The sequence below is a fragment of the Elgaria multicarinata genome, chromosome 6, assembly GCF_023053635.1.
Source record: "Elgaria multicarinata webbii isolate HBS135686 ecotype San Diego chromosome 6, rElgMul1.1.pri, whole genome shotgun sequence".
Taxonomy (NCBI): domain Eukaryota; kingdom Metazoa; phylum Chordata; class Lepidosauria; order Squamata; family Anguidae; genus Elgaria; species Elgaria multicarinata.
In genome coordinates, this window is record NC_086176.1 from 35,170,465 (window position 1) to 35,192,472 (window position 22,008).

The following is a 22,008-nucleotide window of genomic DNA, read 5'->3' on the forward strand; positions in this document are numbered from 1 at the left end:
TATGCATGTTTAGACAGAAAAAAGTCCTTCAACTCGTAGAATCCCCTCTAAATGGGAAGCACCTGCCCCAGGCTTGTCGAGGGAGGGAGGGAAAAGAGAGCGAACGCCTCTGTTTGCAGCCAGCATGGCAGGGCACACCAATTGGATCTTGAATAAAGTGTTCAATTAATTGTTACTGCTTTGAATTTTATTGTTATTATCTTCCTTGGTGGGTTGTTGAAAACCACTATTCTGAATAATGATTTTTATAGTGTAGGGTAGGGGGGTGCTGGGCATGAGTTTGTGGAACCAAGGGGGCGGTGACCTGAAAAAGTTTGGGAACCACTGGTTTAATTGCTTAGATTTTGAGAATTTTTCTGTTACATCTGTATTGTGAACTTCAGGTGATTAAAGCTATGGCTCTATACACACTTATCTGGGAGTAAGTCTCAATGAACTCTGTGAGACTTATTTCTGAGTAAACCTGCATAGGATAGTGCTCTTTGGCGACATTCCTGTGCACACGTACTTGGGAGTAAGCACCATTGAATATAGTGGGACTTGCTCCTGAATAAATGTGCAAAGGATTGTGCTCTTAAGACTGTTCAGTATCAGAGGCAGTATGCCTATGTATACCAGTTGTTGGGGAACATGGACAGAAGAGTGCTATTGCACTTGTGTCCTGCTTGTGGGTTCCCAGTTAATAGCTGATTGGCTACTGTATGAACAGAATGCTGGACTAGATTGACCCTTGTTCTAATCCAGCATGGCTCCTCTTACATTCTTATCCTGTACAGATATACATATGAGTAAGCTCTACTGGAAACAATCCTCTGATTTCTGAGTAAACATGCATATGATTTCACTGTCAAACCAGTTTATCTGTGTGGGCCTCCTTGCAAGCAACCCGAGAAATTGTAGTTTTGTGATGGTGATGCTAGGAATACTTTATTAGTAGTACTGAGACTCCTTATTGAACTACAATTTCTGGATTATTTTCTTGTTTTTTGTACAGCTTCTGTACTACAAAATCATAATAGTTTTGGCCTCCCTTATATTATAAATCCTTTATTGGTTTGTCTGCTTGCAATTTAGTACCAGTTTATAATCACTGGTACTATGAGAGATAGACAATGCCACAAGAGCTAGGAGCAGGCAATCGTTTTTTTATTCTTGAACATTTATTCTGTGCTTCCTTTTCCACTCGCAAATAGCCAGCCGCTCAGCATTTTAAAAACTATTTTAAGGCAACAATCTCCATAAAGTATGTATACCTTCACTTCCTGCAGTTCTATGCAGAAATATACCATGCACGCTCCTCTTTCTTACTCAGAAAAGGTTGCAATCAATATTTTGAATCTTTCTTATCTGCACAGTGAAAGACATTCTCTGTTAGCTACAGGAAGAGATTTCAAATGATTTCCAATTTCTCAGAAGCAGATCCATAGATAAGAACTCTGCCAGTAATGTCAAGATTGCAAGGTAGCCTTCAATGTCCTTAACAAAGGAAAATGCTCAGTTATCTACCTTAGGGCATTTAAAAGAGTAGCCCCTTCTCTTTTTAAGATTGGTAAATACAAGATGATTCCTGCATGTATGTACTTGGTTTCCCATCAGATTTCTGATCATAGGAACTTTGCTGGCTTTTTGTGTCATAACAAAATCCCATAATAATCATAATAACAAGGCTACTTTACATGTACCTTTACTGGATTATTATTATCATCATCATCATCATCATCATCATCATCATCATCATCATCATCCTGCCTTTTGCCCAATACTGGGCCTCAAGGCAGCCTTACAAAGTTTAAAACATACATTGAAAAAACACGCGTTTAAAATACACAACAAAATTATAAGTCATTAACTTAGATGGATGGCCAGATTATGGTTTGGTTACTGTTTCTTCCTTGGGTGTTCCCACACCAGTATATGTAAACACCTAAGCATAGTTTAGCTTTCTGGCATGTTTACATATAGTTCCAGCATCATTTGTATGTTTTGTAAATCTACCAAGTATCCAAACCACATGGGGAGAAGACATTTTATATACCAAAGACTCACAAAGAAGGCAGCACCAAGAATAACAGAAAAGGTCTCCTCCCAAAAGCTGCTCAGAAGCATTTAGTGGTGTTGTGGTTGATAAAAAATCTAGTTTATCATCTGCAAGATACTTAGTAATAGAGTGTATTTCATAGAATCACATTTGTTATAAAGTTGTTTGGTCAAGATATCAAGAGAATATATGAGACAGCTACCTATCCTGTGTCAGAACAAATTGGTACTAACAGTTGTGTTCCCTGGAAGTTCTTAAGATGAGGTACTATAGGTTGTTGGAAACCAATGAACTTGATTATGGGAGATATAGTGATATTTTTAAATATGGCCAGAGCTATATAAATCTATATAATAGTAATAATAAAATAATATAGCAAGCTGTCATTTCGTATTTTATTTTTGTTGAATTATTTTAATGTTTGTTGTTTAAAGCATATTGTTAGCTGTCTTGACAGGTCTTTTAAAGATGGAAACGTACGAGGGTAACTATTTTAATTAATAAATAAATGATAGTTCTCAAAATGGTATTGAGTAGTACCCCAGCAACTGAACAGTCTTTGATATGGTGTGTATGTGTTACATCAGAGTGTAAGCAGAAGGTAGATCATGATCTACTGGTAGATCTCTGGGTGATCTGCACTAGAATGGCAAGGCTTTCTTATTCCCAATTGTCTAACAATAGCAACAACTAAAAATCTCACCCTCTTACTAAATTATATTGCTGAAAAAATGTTTGAGGGAAAAACCAAGGATAGATTTCTGTGTGAAAGACTTGTGAGTTTGGTACTGGTACTGTTCACAAATTCCTGGGCTGGGCATGTGCTTCAGAAGCACCCTGTTATATATATATTTCTGCCCAAGTCACTGTTTTGCATCTGGTTATGGTCGGTAGATCTCAGGGTTCTTGTGAAAAACGAAGTCCATTCTGTAAGCCTGACATCTGCCGACCCTGTGTGTTAGTTGTTTGCTCTCTCTCTCTCTCTCTCTTTCTATGAAATGTGCCCATCCTATGCCCTTTAAAAACATTTTCAGCTAAAAAAATAAGATGAGGGATCATGTTTCAAGTAGTGGGGAAGTGAAATATTAGTAGCTTGTCCAGCATATTATTTTTTTTAAAAAAAGAGCAGGATTGCTATGTTCTTTACTGTCACAGGTATGGGGTTGTTTGCTTGTTTATGGTGAATTCACAGAGGAGGCAGTGGGTAAAAGAAGAAAAGACTCCATATATGATTGGTGTCTCTACTTATAAAGCTGAAAATATGTGTTTAGGTTTGTATGTCTGGAAATGTTTACCCACTTCCACATGAGGTACCAGCTTGAAATTTGGCAAGCAGATAGGTCTTTATGTACAATATACCAGAAAAATCTTAAAACCTGAAATTTTGGGTTTTAGGTATTTTTTTACGTATTTAATAAAAAACTGGCTTACCCCTACACTCCCAGCATGCCTGGGTGGGAGGACAGACTTACCAGGCTTTGGCGGTCATTGTAAGTGTGGGGCCAGCTGGGCGCTGCATGCCTTTCACAAGTCAGTCTCCTAAAGTCGGTCTTGAGCAGTCAACCCAATTCTACATCAAAGGCATCTCATCCTGCTATTGCTGTTTTCTCAGAAACTGCCTCCAACCCGAGGGGGAAGCGGCACACAGCCTTGGCCCTTAAGACAGAGGGAGGGGAGGCACTCTGCACAAACCCAGAAACACTCCATCTGCTGCAGTGGCACAGCATTTGAAAATGGCCGCCCACAGCACCCCTCCCTCTGTCACCAAGGCAATGGGTGCCAGGGCCTGTACTTCCAGCCACATGCCAATGATGTCATTGCCAGTCTGAGAGAGCCCACGGTGGAGAATTTGGGGGGGGGGCAGGAGGTTGAGCAGCAGCAAGAGGCCAAGGGCAGTGAGGAGGATGAGGACAAGCAGCAGCAGCAGCTTGTGAGGGGCCTGACCATCCCAATGAGGGGCAGCTCGGTTGCTGGGATACTGTGGAGGGGTACTCCAGGCCTCTTTCTTCCCCAACCATCCCTCCTTAAAGATGAATAAGCCACAGTGATATTTCTCATTCATCAAATAAACATGATGAACCTTATTCAGGGACCTGAGCAACGCCGGGTATATCAGTTAGTGTTCTATAAATTGTATGATGATGTGAAAAGAGGTGCTGTGAGAAACATAGCTGGTCTAATCCTTTTCTTATTTCAGTCATCTGGGTTCAACAAATATAATGAAATGTTACTGGTGCACAACAAGAGCATCGTTGCTAAGAAATCTGGTTTAGCACAAAACGTTTAACTCTTGGAAGCTGGTGGCACTTAAGCACATGCTTGAAGTTATGCATATGTTCTAAGAGGTTTCCTGAAAAGGCATAGGATGTCTCCCCTTTTTCATTCTGGGATACATGTACAGTCTGGTTTGATTATTCATTTAGGGAGCAATCCTAAAGATATAGACAGAGGGCTCCATCTCAGAGCTCTCTGCCTCTCCAAAGCCCTGCTAGCAAGAGGATGGAGGCTTTTACGGTCTCCCGTTTCTCCTATTATGATATTTATAGCTAAATGGGCTTCTGAGCTCATCTTGCTTCTTTACCTTCAAGTAGGCAGGGAAGGGCAACAGAGGCAAATGGATCCAGCCAATCCATGCCTCTCCTCTCCTCCCTACTCGGCACCCACTGCAACATCCCTTTTCTCCCCTCTTAAATTTAAGAACATTGTTGTGTCCTCAGAAGAGAAGCAGTGTGGTGCTTTCCGTGGGGGGAAATGTAGGCATTTTTGCCAGACTGCATTTATTTATTTATTTATTTATTTAAGCATTTTAATGCCGCCATTCAGCCAAAAAAGGCTCTCATGGCGGCTTACAAAAGTATTTCTTGACAGTCCCTGCCCACAGGCTTACAATCTAAAAGACATGACACAAAAGGAAAGGGGATTGGGAGGGAGGAGGAGGAGGGGGAAAAGGAAAGCAAATTCATGACACACAACTGACATATATATGAGAGAGAGAGGGGGGGGGAGAGGGAGGGAGAGAGAGAGAGAGAGAGAGATGACCCTAACAGAAAGGCACATGAAGCCAATACTATAACACAAAACTCCTTTTTATTGTAAGATAAACTTTCATCTGGGGAATTTCTGCAAAAGTCACTATGAAGATATACTTTAAATGTCAAGCTATATTAAAAGAATGAAAGCTATCCTATCCTAAACTTCTAAAAAGAGAACCACTAAGATATGATCAAAGAAGGTGTGTGTGCAGAGCTTTTATTCTTCTTTTTAAGCCAAAGAACTAATATTAAAAACTATTTCCGAAGCTAAGAAAATATTTAGAAGACAGCCAGAAAATAATGGTCAAACTGGAGACTTGTATGTATGCTTGGGAGGACTGGCAGAGATCCCAAGGATAAATCAGCTGGCAGCACAGAAACTGCCTCCTCTCAGAAAGTTGTGTCCCAGCTGTGCTGCAGATCAAGAGAAATATAGAGATTAGTCTGATTTCATGCCAAATACTTACTTATCTTTTCCATTTGTGATGGGAGTGTCACAGCCGGTTTAGCTGGCCATAAAGCACCGTTAGTAAGAGTGATTTGGACAGTCTAATGATCTTACATATAAACATGATTTATGCCTGGCTCTTTTCAAAATTCCTCTTTTAAATTAGGATGTTTATACAGAAGGGCATGTCTGAAGATGCATCTGGGCGACAGGGACTTACCATAGCCATGAGTTCACTGGATGTCCTTCTCTCAACTTCAGTATCATCTGTGTCCTACAGCTTGCCCTACAGGGCTCTTGTAAGGTTGACTACAATCATATATAGAAATTGATTCATGCCTAACCTGTTGATGTCCTTAGGCCTCTGTGCTCTGAGGCTTCTTAGCCTGAATGCATTTCTAGTTCTATTACACCTGCATTAGATGTAGTTTTCACCAAGTTGGGGAAACGCTATGTAATATTTAGTATTACATTCTTCTAAAATCTTGGATCATAGTCTGTAAATATTTTTATTATATAAAGAGAAGCTAAATGTAACTGTTTTGAAGTAAACATGTGTCTAGTAGTGAATGTATTTTCCCCTATGAACAGGAGGATCGCGCCTACAGGTAGTCCTCAGACCATAACAATAGAGCCACTATTCCATGTTTAATTAGAATAACAACTACTCCCCCCCCCATACTCACAATTAAGAAAGGATTAAGAATTTCCATTTTACTCATATGAATGTAAAATACTGCAGGGTGATGAAAGAAATTGCAAACTGTGGTGCCACCAGATTGGCACACATGCATTAAAAGATGGGAGGGGGATGCACCATTAAATTACCACAATTGCGGGTTCATCAACATATTTAAAGGATTAATGTTAAATGATCTTGAGAGTGCATTAGGATAACTGGCTTATCGTGGCGTGATAGCTTAAATAATACTTTTGCTGCTGGGTGAGGGGGTCTATTCTGAGTGGCAGTGAGAAATTGTGACTACTCACAGGTAACAGCAAGCCTTCTTAAAGACATGTATGTCTGGAACTGTTATATCATTCATATCTTGCAGTAGTGGTCAGAATGAAATTTAATAGGGATAAATGCCAAGTTCTACATCTAGGAAATAGAAATCAAATGCACAGTTACAAGATGGGGGATACTTGGCTCAGCAATACTACAAATGAGAAGGATCTTGGAATTGTTGTAGATCACAAGCTGAATATGAGCCAACAGTGCGATATGGCTGCAAGAAAGGCAAATGCTATTTTGGGCTGCATTAATAGAAGTATAGCTTCCAAATCGCGTGAGGTACTGGTTCCTCTCTATTCGGCCCTGGTTAGGCCTCATCTAGAGTATTGTGTCCAGTTCTGGGCTCCACAATTCAAAAAGGATGCAGACAAGGTGGAGCGTGTTCAGAGGAGGGCAACCAGGATGATCAGGGGTCTGGAAACAAAGCCCTATGAAGAGAGAGTGAATCAATTGGGCATGTTTAGCCTGGAAAAGAGAAGATTGAGGGGAGACATGATAGCACTCTTCAAATACTAGAAAGGTTGTCACGCAGAGGAGGGCCAGGATCTCTTCTCAATCCTCCCAGAGTGCAGGACATGGAATAACGGGCTCAAGTTACAGGAAACCAGATTCCGTCTGGACATCAGGAAAAACTTCCTGACTATTAGAGCAGTACAACAACGGAACAAGTTACCTAGGGAGGTTGTGGGCTCTCCCACACTAGAGGCATTCAAGAGGCAGCTAGACAACCATCTGTCAGGGATGCTTTATGGTGGATTCCTGCACTGAGCAGGGGGTTGGACTCGATGGCCTTTTAGACCCCTTCCAATTCTACTATTCTATGATTCTGCGATTCTAGGACTGCTTTTCATCAACTTCTGGGTTTTTTATTGAAATGATACCAAGCAATCATTTTTCATCCCGCCTTTAAACTGCAATCAAAAGCTGCCTCTGTTGGAGAGTGAATGACAAATATGTGGAGTACAATTCAAAGTATTAGATTTGACCTATAAATTCATAAACTAAATGAGTCCTGTATACTTTAGAGATCAGTATTCCATGTGTGTGTGTATATGAACAACTGGGCATATTTCAAAATTGATGCAAGGTACAGAGATATAATGTATGTATCCTTTTCCAACCTACTGCTAAATAAATTGGAATAGCTGAATTGCTAGCCTTCTGTTTAAAAGCATGCCTATAGCAGAGAATATTTTAACAACTTGATTTTGTAATGTTTATTTAAAAAAAAAAATCTTTAGAAATGCCTCCATTTTATATGCTTTGCACTAAGCTGACTGCATTTAGCAGGGAAATGAAGAAAATAGCAGTTATATAGACTGCTAGTCTGCTGTTAACCTCTACAGAAAGGTGCCATTTCTGTTCCTGCTTTCTCTTTGTAACTTCACTGATCATTATAGATATTGCATTGTTCATGTTATATTTTGCCATGGAAACAGACAGTCTGTCTCTGTTTGCTTCTAACTGAAAAAATGACAAAATATTATTGTTTGATTCAATGGCAATGCAATTATTATTTTCACCTTTGCGTGTAATTAGAATAATTTTGCTAGGTCTGCAAGAGGAGAGTAACAGTAATAAAATGATAGAAGGCTTTATATAGTCGGCTACAGGGTCTGTAAATTCAGTGAGCAAATTATGATATAGATGTATCTTTCAAGTCAAACATTTGCAGGGCTATATAAGGTATATTGTTACAGTTATATGGAATCGCTTTCTGCTGAGTCAGATTCAGTACATGCAGCCTTACACTGTTTACCCCTGTGAAGTGTTCTCCAACCTTGTGCCCTTCATATGTGTATCAGTACTTCCTGGCTTGCTGGCTGGGAAGGATAGTAGTTGCAACCCACTACATCTGGAGGGCACCATTTTGGGAAAGCCTGCCCAAGCTTTGATGCCATTTACTTAGGCCCTTTCTACACCAGGAAAATGGAGGGATTGTCCCTGCCTGCTCCTGGGATCCCCTGTGTGTCATTTGGATGCACAGGGATGATCCCAGGTCAATCCAGGAAAAAAAGGCAGGTGTAGAAACGGCCCTAGAGACATCAGGACCTACAAATGAACGTTTTCCTCAAATGTAATTGATAATGTTTCACTCAGAAATAAGGTCCAACAGATTTCAAGCAAGAATACTTTGACTCACAGCAGATATTTCGTAGAGGAGAATTAATTTTGGTAGTAGCCAATCTTAGCAAGGGGTACCTCAAAAAACACTTCTACTTGAAGAATCCCACAGCATGACAAGCTCCCAGCGTTGTACAACTGGCAGGCACACTAAATCAATTATTTAGGATTAATGTGTAAATTATTCTGTTGGAGAGAAATAGGATAGAGAATATAGGCAATACACAGGAAGATATTTTGTACAGAGTGGACCTAAGGAATAAATCATACAGGCCATAGTAGGAGGCCTGATAATATTGCATTCTTTAGGAACCACAATGAAACTTTTTAGTCATCCAGATTATCTCTGGAATTGTTTTTATTTTTTAAAAAAAGCTTTTAAAAATGTTTTTCAAACCTTGACATTGAGCCCAGTTTTTTATTTATTTAATGGCTTCTGCTCTTAATTTTATAATATTTGGAGTTGTTGGGAAAATGTGTGAACAGAGTGCTGGGCTAGATGGACCCTTGGTCTGATCCAGCATCAGGGCACTTCTTAAAAAAATATGTCTTCCCAAACTGCACTGTACAAAGTGAAGTGTGATGCTAAATAGTTCCTTTGGACCCAAGATGCTTTATTTGGTTTCCTTAATAGGTTATAATAGCATTTTAGGATTGTTACTCCCATAAGCCCTTTTGAGCTTATAATGCATTTGCTCTAAGAAATTTTATGCCTGATTCACCAAACCCTTACTTATACAAATAATTGATAGGTTTTATTCATTTATGTCGAACTTTGGCCAGAAGGCTTGCAGAATTGCATCAAATTGTATTTCATTTTGTAAGGATAATTATACCAAAATATTTCACTTGATTTAACTATAAAAACGAATAAATAGTATATTTAAGGAAATTCATTTAATAATTTGGTTAACACCTTTCAGAATTAAAAGAAAAGTCTACAGTTATAGGGAATATTAGCTACTGTATTAGCTTCTGCATACAAAATACTTACAGTTTAATAACTGAAGTTAGGCTGCAGGGCAGACGAAAGGCGTGGGAAGGTCTGTTGCATGAGTGAAAGTCCATTCCTGTAACAATGGATTTCACCCATATATGGTTTTTTCTAAACCCCTCTGCATTTTATAATAATAATAATAATAATAATAATAATAATAATAATAATAATAATAATAATAATAATAATGATGGAACAACAATAAGTATAAAATAAATAAAACTGAATTAAAAACATAGTATACATTATTAAAACATCCTAAAGACACTCTAAAATTCCGAATAATAAGCCATAAAATCACTAGCTGCGTAAACTCCAAATGATTATATATTCTTAAAGACAAGACTGGAAAAATCCTGTTTTTTCCAAGGACCATTCCCCCCCCCCCCCCCGAAAAATTGAACAGGTTTTGGATTAGGAAATGTTTTCTTTTAGAATTTAAGACAGGATGTTTATATATTGTTACCAAACTTTACTTCCCCACAAATGATTTCTAAAAACTGTGTAATAAGACTTTTATAGAAAGATCAAAAATGTAAAATTTCTGGAAATAAAGAAGCTGGAGGTGGTGGTTTAATCCTCTCTGTAAGATTCTCAGCATAGTTATCACTTCCATTTCTTATTAAAATTATTGATCCAGAATATCTTTTACTGATAAACATTTTGGGATGCTCCAAGACATGCTCAGTTTCCCAACATGTGAATGTAGTCACCATATCATAATATGGAAGAAAATGTACTTCTTGACATTCCAATCCAGCTGAGGCAGGAGGGAGGGGGAGAGTGACGCTACTGAGCATGCGTTGCGCTATGAGTGAGAAGCCGGCCTCTATTCACTCTAATGGGGAAAAGAAATATTCATTAAAAATCAACCAAAGGGAATTTTAAAAGAAAAGAAAAGCCATTCCACCAACTAGAAGAACAGTGGAAGAAGACCCCACCACTGGATTGCTGGGTAAGGGTCTCAATTCCCCAAATTTCATGCTCAAAAATACTCGCCACCCCTTGTTTTCAGTGTCATTTTGATTCAGAGGGGTTTTTCCCTTTCGTGCTTTAAGCTGACATCCTTCCCTCAATTTTTCACCAATCTTCTTGAAATTTCAGGGTATGTAAAACCAGCATTTCTTTCTGGCACACGTAAATTTCAGCAAGATTGGTATTTTTGTGCATGAAATTCAGGGAATTGAGACCCTTACCCAGCAATTGGAATGTTGGAAATAAAATGGCCACCTGGCTCCTCTTGCAGTCATTTCCTTAGTGGAATCATTTTGAGTTTTTTCTACAGTGTCCTGTGTTTTGGACTTGCCTTCCTCTGCCTCCAGTTCTTCCTGCTTCTTCTGGCTAGGATGATTCAGATGTTTCAGGGACTACTTGCTGAAGTTCCTTGGTCAGACTTAACTCAGAACCTCATATATGTCATGTATAACTTTGTTTGCTCATAAAATTAATCATGTTTGGCATATATTTATATATTTTTAAAAGACAGTTTAATGAAGACGACAATAATTGCAAATTTACTGAGTTCACTTTTTAAATTATTTGAATGTAATTATAATTTTATGAGCAAACCCATAAATATAACTTTAGGAACATAAAGGCAGCTTTACCATACAGTTGTTTTGGACTACAGTGCCCAGCATTTCTGACCAGTTGTCATCCTGCTTGAGGCAGATAGGAGCTGAAGTACAAAATATCTGGAGAGCACCAGGTTGGGGAAGGCCATCCTAAAGCAATGAAGTGACTTTAGATGTGAAAGGAGTGCTTAAAAAAAGGATAGCTTATTTCCCACTAAATTTCCATTTTTTCCCTGGGGAAAAAAATGGGGAAAACTGGGGTTTTTTCCATGCTTTCAAAATTTCTGGAAATGTTGCATCTCTAGAAAGATCACTCACATTCTACTAGCTTAGATATGTCTCTGGCTGCCATTGGAAATTCCACCCTTCCCAAGTCAGAAGACGATTGAAAGGGGTGAAATAAAACTTTATCACCCTTCCATTTCATTACGTGTGTGTGTGTGTGTGTGTGTGTGTGTGTGTGTGTGTGTGTGTGTGTTGGCTCACTTTATAACCGAGCAATGGCCGTGTTTCATGCTACCAGTTTTGAGAGAGGGAGAAAGAGAGAGAATAAATATCCTGTGATCAGTGTGTCTTGGAATATATATCAGATTTCCACTGTCCTACATTTTTGTAGTCACAATCAAGGATTAGAAAGCGATCTTTATTTGGTTCATTGGTCATGAATATATTGTGGCCTTTATACCACACTGCTGCATTGTTTTCATCTGCTGTGTGTGAAAGAGGGAGGAGGGGGAGAAAGAGAGAGAGAGAGTCAATATGTACTGATTAGCTTGGAATGGCTTGAGGCCAGAGGAGAAGGTAAAGAGACGATTTTCTTTCTCTTTGGAAGCTTACAGTCTGATAGATAAAGTGCCAGAAATAATTAGACGAGACAATGCTGCAGTCCCCAGTAGGAGCGAAACACTTTATCTATAATGAAGAACTTGGTGTTCAGGCTTTGTGCTGCTTCATTCTGATTAACTGGCAAACAAGCTACCATTATAGTGCATTCCCATGGCAATGGCATTGCGAAGGAAAGTTGTCTTTCTGAATACATGTCACAGGGAGATAATATGAGTTAATACTACATTAGACAGTGCTAAACATTGTGTTCAACAAGTCACTTTGCAACGTAATTTGTTTTGTTTCTTGATTGTTTATCGATCCTTTATTTTGGGACAATACTTTTTGTACGTGTGACTTTCAAGAACTGTATTTTTAAAATCATCATCATCATCATCATCTGTCTGCTAAAAAAAATCCACCATGGGTGAATTTCATTGTGGGCTTTTTTGTTGCTGCTGCCACCATTTTGAATAGTCAAGCCATGGCGGGTTTGGTCTATAGCTTGTTGTTATGTGCAAACCTGGCAACGGTAGGTTGTTGGCCTGTTTTCGGGTTGCAGGTGGCTTTTTAACCACCCCAACAATACCAAATTATGGCTCAAATATTCAAAATGGTGCCCACCATGATAGGAAGCCCTGCAGGGAAATTCACCCATGGTGGCTTCTTATGTGCAAACCCACCCAATGATCCCGTTCTCACAGTTGATGCACCCACCATGGCTTAAATAAGCTATAGTGGGTTGCAGTACTTTCAGCAGCCATTATGAATATTCAAGTCACGAAGGATGGTCACCATGTCTTATTGTGATGTGTGAACCCAGGCAGGGTGACTTATTGCAATGGTTAACAAGCCACCCCAGAACTCTGCAACATGCCATCATGGGTGGGTCCTGCCGAGCATGCGAATGGGGTCATTCTCTGACTAGAGTAATTTAACAAAAACATTAATGATAAAAACTATACTCGTTTGCAATCTACTTTGGGAATTTGTTAACAAATTGAAAAGTGGGCCACAATATCTTACATAAATGTGTCTGGAGAGGTGAATAAGAGCTTAGAAGCTCAACAGAACCACAGACTGGTTTGTTTGAGAAAAAATGTGTTGTACCCAAAAATTGTGTTCCTACCTCTGTGATTAGTATACTCAACGTACTTAGCATACAACCCTGTTGCCAAAAAAAAAAAAGTTTCTAGAAACACTGCATTGTTCGTTTAAGCAGTGGACTGAAGTAATCAAAGCATGACTGAAACTCTAAAACAAGAGTAATTTTTGTGGTGATAATTCAGTGAGATGGCAAATGCTGTCTCTCACACTGCAGATAAGGTTGTGAAGAAAATTGCCTGTGCTTGGATGGCAGAAAATAACTTTTCTACTTAAACTGGTTGTCAGGATGGGGAGGAGGGAGAGGGACTTTAGAAGCTATTTTAATTTAGTTAGTATTAGTGAGTATATATGTGCACATGCAGCTGCTTTATGTTGAGTAGAACAATTGGCCTATATATCACACCATAGTTTAACCTGACTGACTGGGAAGATGGGGACCCCTCTGGGGTCTCATGCAAGGTCTTTCCTACTAGCCTTGCTACCTAGGATTTTGCTGAATGCCAGCTTAGGTGGGTTAGGATGGGATATAGGAGCCTGTACACTGAGAGAAAGGAATTCCATTGGCAGGGCTGCCCAGCAGTGCCTAGAAAGCCCTGTGTGTATAGGTACTGCTGGACGTCTTTCCACTGGCAGTAGAGGGCAGACAGAGAGGCATTTGATCTGCCAGATCAAATGCTCACTTTCTTTCTCAGTCAGGCCGATGAACAACACCAGCCTGCAGGAGGGCATAGTTAATTCACAATCTTGAAGAACTTCCGGGCATGTTTTCAGACACCCCCACTCACACACTGTTCCTGCCCTAGCTGATGTAAGGTATCACTTCACTCCCCAGGGCAACTCATTTAGGATTGCTCTGGGTATTGATAACTCAGGATTCAGCTTGAGACCATATGCATGAAAACATGCATTCTACCACTGATGTGGTTACTGGGCCAGATTGGACTATGCACAATTTGTTTGTTTTAGTTCTGCTGCCCCCCACCATGTCTTTAATTTCAACCCACTCTGAACCATGGCACAACTTACAAGGATGTCATGATATCTTGACCTGTAACCTTCCTCCTGACTGCTTTTGTTGCTAATTGTTGCTAATCTACAAGACAAGCAAAGTGAGTATTGGATAGTTCAGCTTTCTTTTATTCTTTGTCACTTGTTCTCCTCCTAAGGTCACCCATAAACCAAGTGGAACCTTTTGTCTTTTGCAGTCTGGGCTAACATGGACCTTGGCCTTAGCTAGACCTAAGGTTTATCCCAGGGTCATCCCTGCCTGCTCCCGGGATTCCCTGTGTGTCATTTACATGAACAGGGATGACCCCAGGATGATCCCGGGATAAACCTTAGGTCTAGCTAAGGCCATAGTCTTTCATAAAGTGTGGATTCTCTTGAGAACTTTTATCATGCCTATTGCATTTACATGGTCTTCTCAGTGTCCAGAATGCTTTAAAATGGCTGGGTTCTCACAACATGCTAGCCCACACTCAGTGGTTGAGTGTGGGTTGTTGTTGAACCATAGGTTAGCATGTCGTCTTAACTCAGGACATTTTCCACATGGTGGCTTGTTAACCATGCAGTGTGGCTTATTTTTCTCAAACAAGCCACCTTGAGAACCCATGGTTTGTTGTTGGTTTGTTTGTTTATAAGATAGAGCCCTGTAGGACCCCATTGAAGTTCTCACGGGCAAACAGACTCACTAAAGGGTTCTCCAGATTCCACAGAACAATTATCACTATAGCGCTTACCACATCAGCCTCTAGCTAGCTATTGTTAGGCAAGGTTACAAGTGCAGTCTTTGTGCCATGTCAGTTAAGAATGAGAAGGTCACAAGTGCTGAGTGTGTGGGCATGTGTCCAAGAATGGAAGTGGAACACCTTATGCACAAGTATGCACCCAGCTCCTAAATGGGGTTGCACAAAGATTGACACAAATTATACTGCCTGGATTAAGTGTTTATCTCTGCCATAGATGCATACACATAGAGCAGTCTTGAGTTCTTTTGTGTATATGTGTGTATGCATGCGTGCATTCATACACCTACTACTGGATATCATAGGATGGATCTGGGATCTGCCTTCCATAAGAGGAAGGAACCTTCTGCAAGAGGAAGGTCTCTACTCCCAGAAAGTACTTCTGCCCACTTTGGGAGGATCATCTCTCTCCACCTAACCACAGCTCACCCCATTCAGCAGTGTTTCCCGACTCTGGGCTGTTCAGATGATCAGAGGGGTAGGGTATGGAGGGGACCCATGTGGTGGGGAAGGGTAGCGAACCCATGACAAGCATGCCCCCCACACACAACCAGCGGACCATGTGGCACAGCCCAAGTAACTTACTCACCCCACAGCATGATTCATTGGCAATTCTCGTACTGTGGCGGCCACTCATCCCGGCACCCGCTATAGGGCTTGTGCCGGCTGCAGCAGCCATCACTAGGCAATCTCTACAATAGAGATTGCCCGTGCCAACTAGAGTGTTGTCAAAACTTTTGAGCGGCTCTAGGTGGCCAAGTCACTGGTCGTGGAGTGGCTTATCAACAGAAGATACCATAAGCCACCCCGAGGCCTTTCACCTCCATTACAGAGGGTGGATAACAGGGGTGGGCAATGTACCAATTGTCGGTGTGAAAAACACACTCCACACAACATGCTAACCCCACGTGGGTTGCTCCCGAAAGCGACCCATGGTGGGTTAGCATTACCTGTGTACCCAGCCTCTCTGTGTAGCATTTTCAGGGGGCTGGATCAGCTGCACCAGGGAGGAGTGGGGTGGGCAAGTACACTTCTGCAAGTGCAGTTGATCCAGTGTACATCTGGCTCCAACCTCTTATATCTGTACACAGCTTGAGTTCTCTGGATTGTGGCAATGATCTCTATTAAATTATATAGGTCAGCAAGCTTTCTAAAACACTTAACATATTATTATTTTATACTGGAAGACTTCAGCTGCTATTATATGGTATGTTTAGAACGGTACGTGATATCCTTCAGTAGTGAATTTTCCTGGCCAGAGAAACAATATGTGGTTCCCTTTCTCAAAGACATAGGCAGCTTTTTCTTAACATAATATTTCTGTCATACCAATGATCCTAGCTAGGGACTTCTTATGAGATAATAAATTAAGTTCATCTTCACTTTTTATTTACTATGGGAAGAAAATGGACTGCTTCATTGTACTGTTTAGGCTCAGACATATTTGCCCTCCCTTAACCCTTATGATTGAAATTAATAACCGGAGAAATGTTTTCAGATATTTACTCCTGATCCATGCCAAAAAGCTGAGATGGTTAACTTCCCCTGGGTATTGTATTGTACAGTAAAATACTTTTTTTTTTAATTTGAAGTGGCTGATAGAGTAATTATTGTACAAGAAAATAGCCCAGGTGTAGCTTTTGTTTAGGTGTTGGTTTTATGCTGTTTCATGAGATAAGGTTCATGGTTTATTTTATTTTATTATGATACATTATAATTGTTACCTAGTTGGTCCCAGGAAAGGAGTGAGAATCAAGGTAGAACAAGTAATATCTTTTATTGGATTGGGATGTGTGGGGCAGTGTGACAAACAGCCATTTGTTAGTCACAGACCTCTGGCATGATGTATGCAATCTTTTCTTTGTTCCAGATTTGACAGAAAAAGTCAATGGATTTTGCATTTGCATCTGACAGCCAGTTCAGCATGCTCAAATTCCAACTCCCTGCAATTGTTCATGTCAATATTTAGCCCACACTTTGGAGGTTTATGATGTGTGCAAAATTACAGATTATTTTTTCTAGAGAACAAGTTCCATGAGCCAGATAGTAGTATTACTACATGACTAGCCCATGCAAGCAGGAAAATCATATCCACCAAGCCTTTGAATATATCAGTCAATTGCCACAGTACTTCCAGATTTGGTAAAAGAAAATGTAACTTCATTTATCCAAAGCATTTACACAGCCAGCTGTTCATATTAACTTAATTGTTCTTTACCTATGGTTATGTTGATATGGCATTACATGAGGGTCATCCATTAAATTTGGCCAAAAACCAAAACGAAAAACCAAAGGTAGCCTTGTCGGCCATAATAAAATCTCAGAATCCATACAGTGCAATACTTTTCTTAGGCCAACTCAAAGATCACAAAGTTAAGTGCAAGCTTTAAAGATTTCCAGAACTTTTCATCAGGCAAAGTGCTGCAAAATGCAGGTGTGGGGGATAGGGAGATGGAAAAGGGCTGGCCACATCTTGTAGTCCGTATGTGTGCTTGGTCAGAGTCTTAAGATGATAATGAAAGAGGAGGGGTTGCAGACCTTAAAATTTTGCTCTGTCAGGTGTTCTGATGGTTTCAGTGCCTCTGAGATCACTGGGTAAAGAAAATTTTGGACATTTTTTAAAATTTAAAATCCATCTGTTAACTCAAATCTGTCAATATCCAGGGCGAACTAGATTGGTTACTGGGTTGGTGGAAAACAGAAATAGAGATTTATACTAGCAAAGCTGGATATAAATTTAGATGCTGTGCTAGGTAAAAGCGAGTCAATGGAAGCCAAACTGGGGAGCTTGACCTAGTAGTTGGAAGGGATGACCCCTTCTCAGAGAATAATCCCAGGTTGGATACCAAAGAACCATCATCTTCCATTCTTATTCACAGCACAGCAACCCAGGAAACTGAACTGATTTTAAGTTTGCTCATGTAGAGGTTGGATTTCTTGCAGAACTTTAGCCTCTAAGGCCAAAATAAATTATTTCTGTAAATAACAACCCTGGGGAACCCTGAGCAGCCTCAAGATGGTGAGGCATCAGGAGGAGTATATCTGAAGGTATCTGCATTTCAAGAGAAACTCTCAGTGGCCCTTAATATCAATGATACCTGTTTATAGAAGAGAATGTCGGCCTCATTTTTTTTCCGAAATCTCAAGTCAACAATCATAATTCTTTCAAGCCATCCCACTTAAAGCAGGCCTACTCTGAGGGCCTTAATTTTGTGTGACCTTACTTAAATAAATGACTCCGATGTACCCTAGAGTTGCATGATGTTCAGATAGTGTACATTTTAGAGAATGTACACTAGCATATTTCTATAGCTGCCATCTTAACACTTTGTTTTTAATATTTTTGCGTCCTTCACCGATTTTATGTTTTGTTTTTGTCTCCTCCCATCCCATGCAGTCTAATGCCGGGGAAGACCAGACGCTGACGGTAGGCAACAGCTAGAATCTTTTTATATCTAGACATCTTGTTTATAAAAGGTGTAGGTGAAAAATCCTTGGAACCAATGTATGCGTATGTTTGTTGTGTAAATATAATTGAAAATATATGCAAGCAAATAGACACAATACAAAAGGAAAAGGAAGGGGAAGGAACAGGGAAACAAACAAATTCAGGTACCAGTCCTTGAAGTTACATCATCTCAACAGTATTGTTTAGATCTGCAAAGTCAGGCCTTCCTGCCTTTCAGTAGATAAACTCCCAACGCAACAGACTGTAGTCCTCTGGCTTATTACCCCACCTCTCAGAAGGAATATCTTAGCAAGGGGAAGACTCGCCTGGCTACAGCAAGCTTCCATTTGGTTTTGCAGTCTCAGAGCAACTGGCAATTAGAGTCAAATATTCTTTTCCGCAGGGAAGCAACGTTCCTGCAGCTGTTCCTTGTCTGGCTGATGGATGGGGCCATCAGGGCTAGGCTTCCCCTTGCTGAGATATCCTTTCTGAGAGGTGGGGTCATTACACCTTTGTCCAACAGATAAGGAATAAACTCAATTTGGAAGGAGGGGAAGAGGAACATCCTAGGAATTTGCAGGAGTGGGAAGAGTTAAGTAACTCCATGGTAACCAGTTCTCCCTACTAAGACATGCCTGCTCTTACATTTGCTTTACTTCCTTTCAGCTCCAGCTTCCCAATAGAGCTCCGGCTATTGGGCGGTATAGAAATGTAATAAATAAATAAATAAATAAATGCTTTTTTGCAAATACATATTAGCCAAAGTAATGTGTGCATGCGAACAAGCAAGTTGCAATGAGGAAGGGGAGGAGCAAGTCCAAGGCACTACTGTCATTGGATCCCTGAGGTCATGTGAGCCCTCAGCACATGCCCAGCCACGCCTACCTTTGACACCAGTATTTATGTTCTAGATACTGCCATGAAAACATGTGGCAGAGTCCAGACCCAATAAGTTTCCCAGTGTCCCCAGACACTGCTGTGAACATGTGCAGTAGCATCTGTGAATATAAGGAACTATGGGAACCAAATGGTTCCCACCATTTATACATGTGCTTGTGCATACTCATGGCAGTATTTAGCTTGCAACAGCCCTTTAAATAAGGGAAATAGGGGACATGAGAGACCTGTTCCTCTCTGGATAAATTTGGATCCCATATTATTTTCCTGATCATAGAGAAATTATTTCTGCTATGGATTGGGAGGGATCCATCCTTCACTAGCTGTAGCTACCAGCGTCTTTATGAGGCCTACAAAATGTGGCCCAGAGATTGACAATCTAATATCTTTGCATTTTGTAATGCTGTAAAATATTGCCACTGTATCAATGTCATCTTATTGTAAATGGAGTTCTTTCTTCTGAAATGTGAAGAAAATACCTGCTTCATGTATGTGATAGATGTCACTGCTTCATAATGAATAAGTAAATATATTTTCTTAAAAGGGCTTGAGCAAACTTTTCTCCTTTCCACTCCATTTAGACTAAGCCACGTCTCCAGCGGGGTGGGAGTTCTGCATCTCTGCATAACAGTCTTATGAGGAACAGCATTTTCCAGCTGATGATTCACACACTTGACCCACTTGCTGAAGGTATCACTTTAACTTGTTTTTTATATTTCTATGTTCTTTTCTGTCTGAAAAGTTAATTCCGTTTAAAATTATCTTCATTAGCTAATGTTTCTTCTCTTCTGTTCTCTGTGGGTACAGTTCACAAATGTGTTTTTTGTTAATCTCAGTGGGACTTGCGTGGCTGTAAAACTCTGCCCCTGCATAATCATTTATTTAAATGTCTATTTTAATATGGGTCCTGCTACTGAAATCATTGCTCCGCCTTCAGTTAGATTTAAATGAATAGATTTAATCACAACTCTGTGTGTGCATGTGCGCACACACACAAGCGAGTGTGCATTTTGATGTCATGGCTTAGCTTTTCTGCAGTTAAATACTAAAATTCTGCTAGTATTTGCATGGCTTGAATTTCTCCAAAAGTATGAAGTGGTCATACATTACTGATAATGTTGACAGCTCACTTCTATATGCAAGTGATTACAAAAATTAAATTGCTTTGTATTGGAAACACAAAGAAATTAGGTTTCACTTGAAAACACTTTTTGTTCAAATTTAAAATGTAAAACCTCCACATCACTCTGAAACTTACATCCTATTTATGTATATTTATTTCCCATTGTGCAAGTTAACATTCATCAATGTAAAAAGAAAAGGTGCTATTCTTTCATCTCTATCTTCTATGCATCACCAAGTTTGTGCTTAGACAATTACATGTATTGATTTTGTGTATATTATCAGAAACGATTAGAGATTCCTGTTATTTATAGGGCGACCATGCACAATTAGCACTGAACATATCAATAATCTGTCTGAAGTATGAATTTTGGCTTCTTCTATTTATTTATTTATTTTTTTAAGGCTCAGAAATGATTGAACCAACATGTATCTTGCCATCTTAATACCGAAACAGGACAACTGACCAGATTTTACTGATATTATTCCCTTGATTTCCCCTTCAATGCTTAACTGTGCATCTGTCCATCTGCACTATGCAACACACAGGCATCAAAGTTGGCACAATGTATTGTTAGGTAACCATTAGAAAAGGAAGAAGAAAGCGTAGTGTTGAGGGAAGCCCACTTAGCAACTCCTGAACTGTACTACAAGCAGTGCAGTGTCAACACTAAGGCTAAAGTAGTTGTACTGCTAGGTTATGGCCAACAATTAGATTGCAGCTAAGTGTGATGCTGACTGCTCGTATGAAAATAACCACCACCCTTTAAAAAACTTTTGTAAAAGGAAAAGATAAAAGGAAAAAGTAGTCATGGAGAGAAAAGGAAACCTTTCTTAGAGAGAGACAGAGGCCATTTATACACCTGCCTTCCACCCCCCCCACCCCCCGGATATCCCAGGAGGGTATCCCAGGACACAGGGAATCCCAGGAGCAGGCAGGGATGATCCCTCCATTTTCCTGGGATAATCTTTAGGTGTAGAAAGGGCCAGACAGAGAGAGAGAAAGGGAGAAAAACAAAAAAACAAAGAGAAGGATAAAGGTGGATTAAATACTACCAGCTAGTATCCAAAATAAGACATATATAGATATGCCCAAACTGTATGCCCTAAAATCTGTTCTCAAAGTACTTGGGATTAATAGATCCTGTGGGCTTCTATCTGGCTTTTGCCAACTCGTATATATGGCTCCAATCTATATAGCAGCAAAAATATGTTGCATGAACTGGCACTTCCTAAGCTATGCTGCCTTTTCACTTTTGTCTCCTTGGTAATTTAAAATAAAATCTCCTCGACAATGCCTTTTGAATATTAGCACTAGGAGCCCTCTGATTGGAAGCACCCCTTGTTTTCCTGTACCCTCCCAATCCCTTTTTTCTTTTGTATCATACCTTTTAAACTGGAAACCTTATGGGCCGAGACTGTGTTGTTTTTTAGATGTTGTACAGTGCCTAGAAAACTTTAGGGCAATCCTCCTCCTCCTCTGCCACCACCAGCACCACCACTTCTCACAAGCATTTGCCTAAATCACAGACCAATCCAACTTCCAAAGGCTGCCTGAGAGGTTGCTAGATGTGGTGGAATGCTGCTTCACCAGTGGAGAGGAAGTCCCCTCATGGGATGCCCCAGGGCCCCCCTG

General features: G+C 40.1%; 1 protein-coding gene across 1 annotated transcript in view; it reads left to right on the forward strand.

Annotated features, from left to right (window-relative positions):
* Positions 1-22,008, forward strand: part of SLC24A2 (solute carrier family 24 member 2) — a 95,254-nt gene that overhangs the window by 38,339 nt on the left and 34,907 nt on the right. The window contains exons 3-4 of the mRNA XM_063129222.1: positions 18,303-18,332; positions 19,832-19,940. Coding sequence (XP_062985292.1) covers positions 18,303-18,332; positions 19,832-19,940 — 139 coding nt within the window. The remainder of the gene's footprint in view (positions 1-18,302; positions 18,333-19,831; positions 19,941-22,008) is intronic.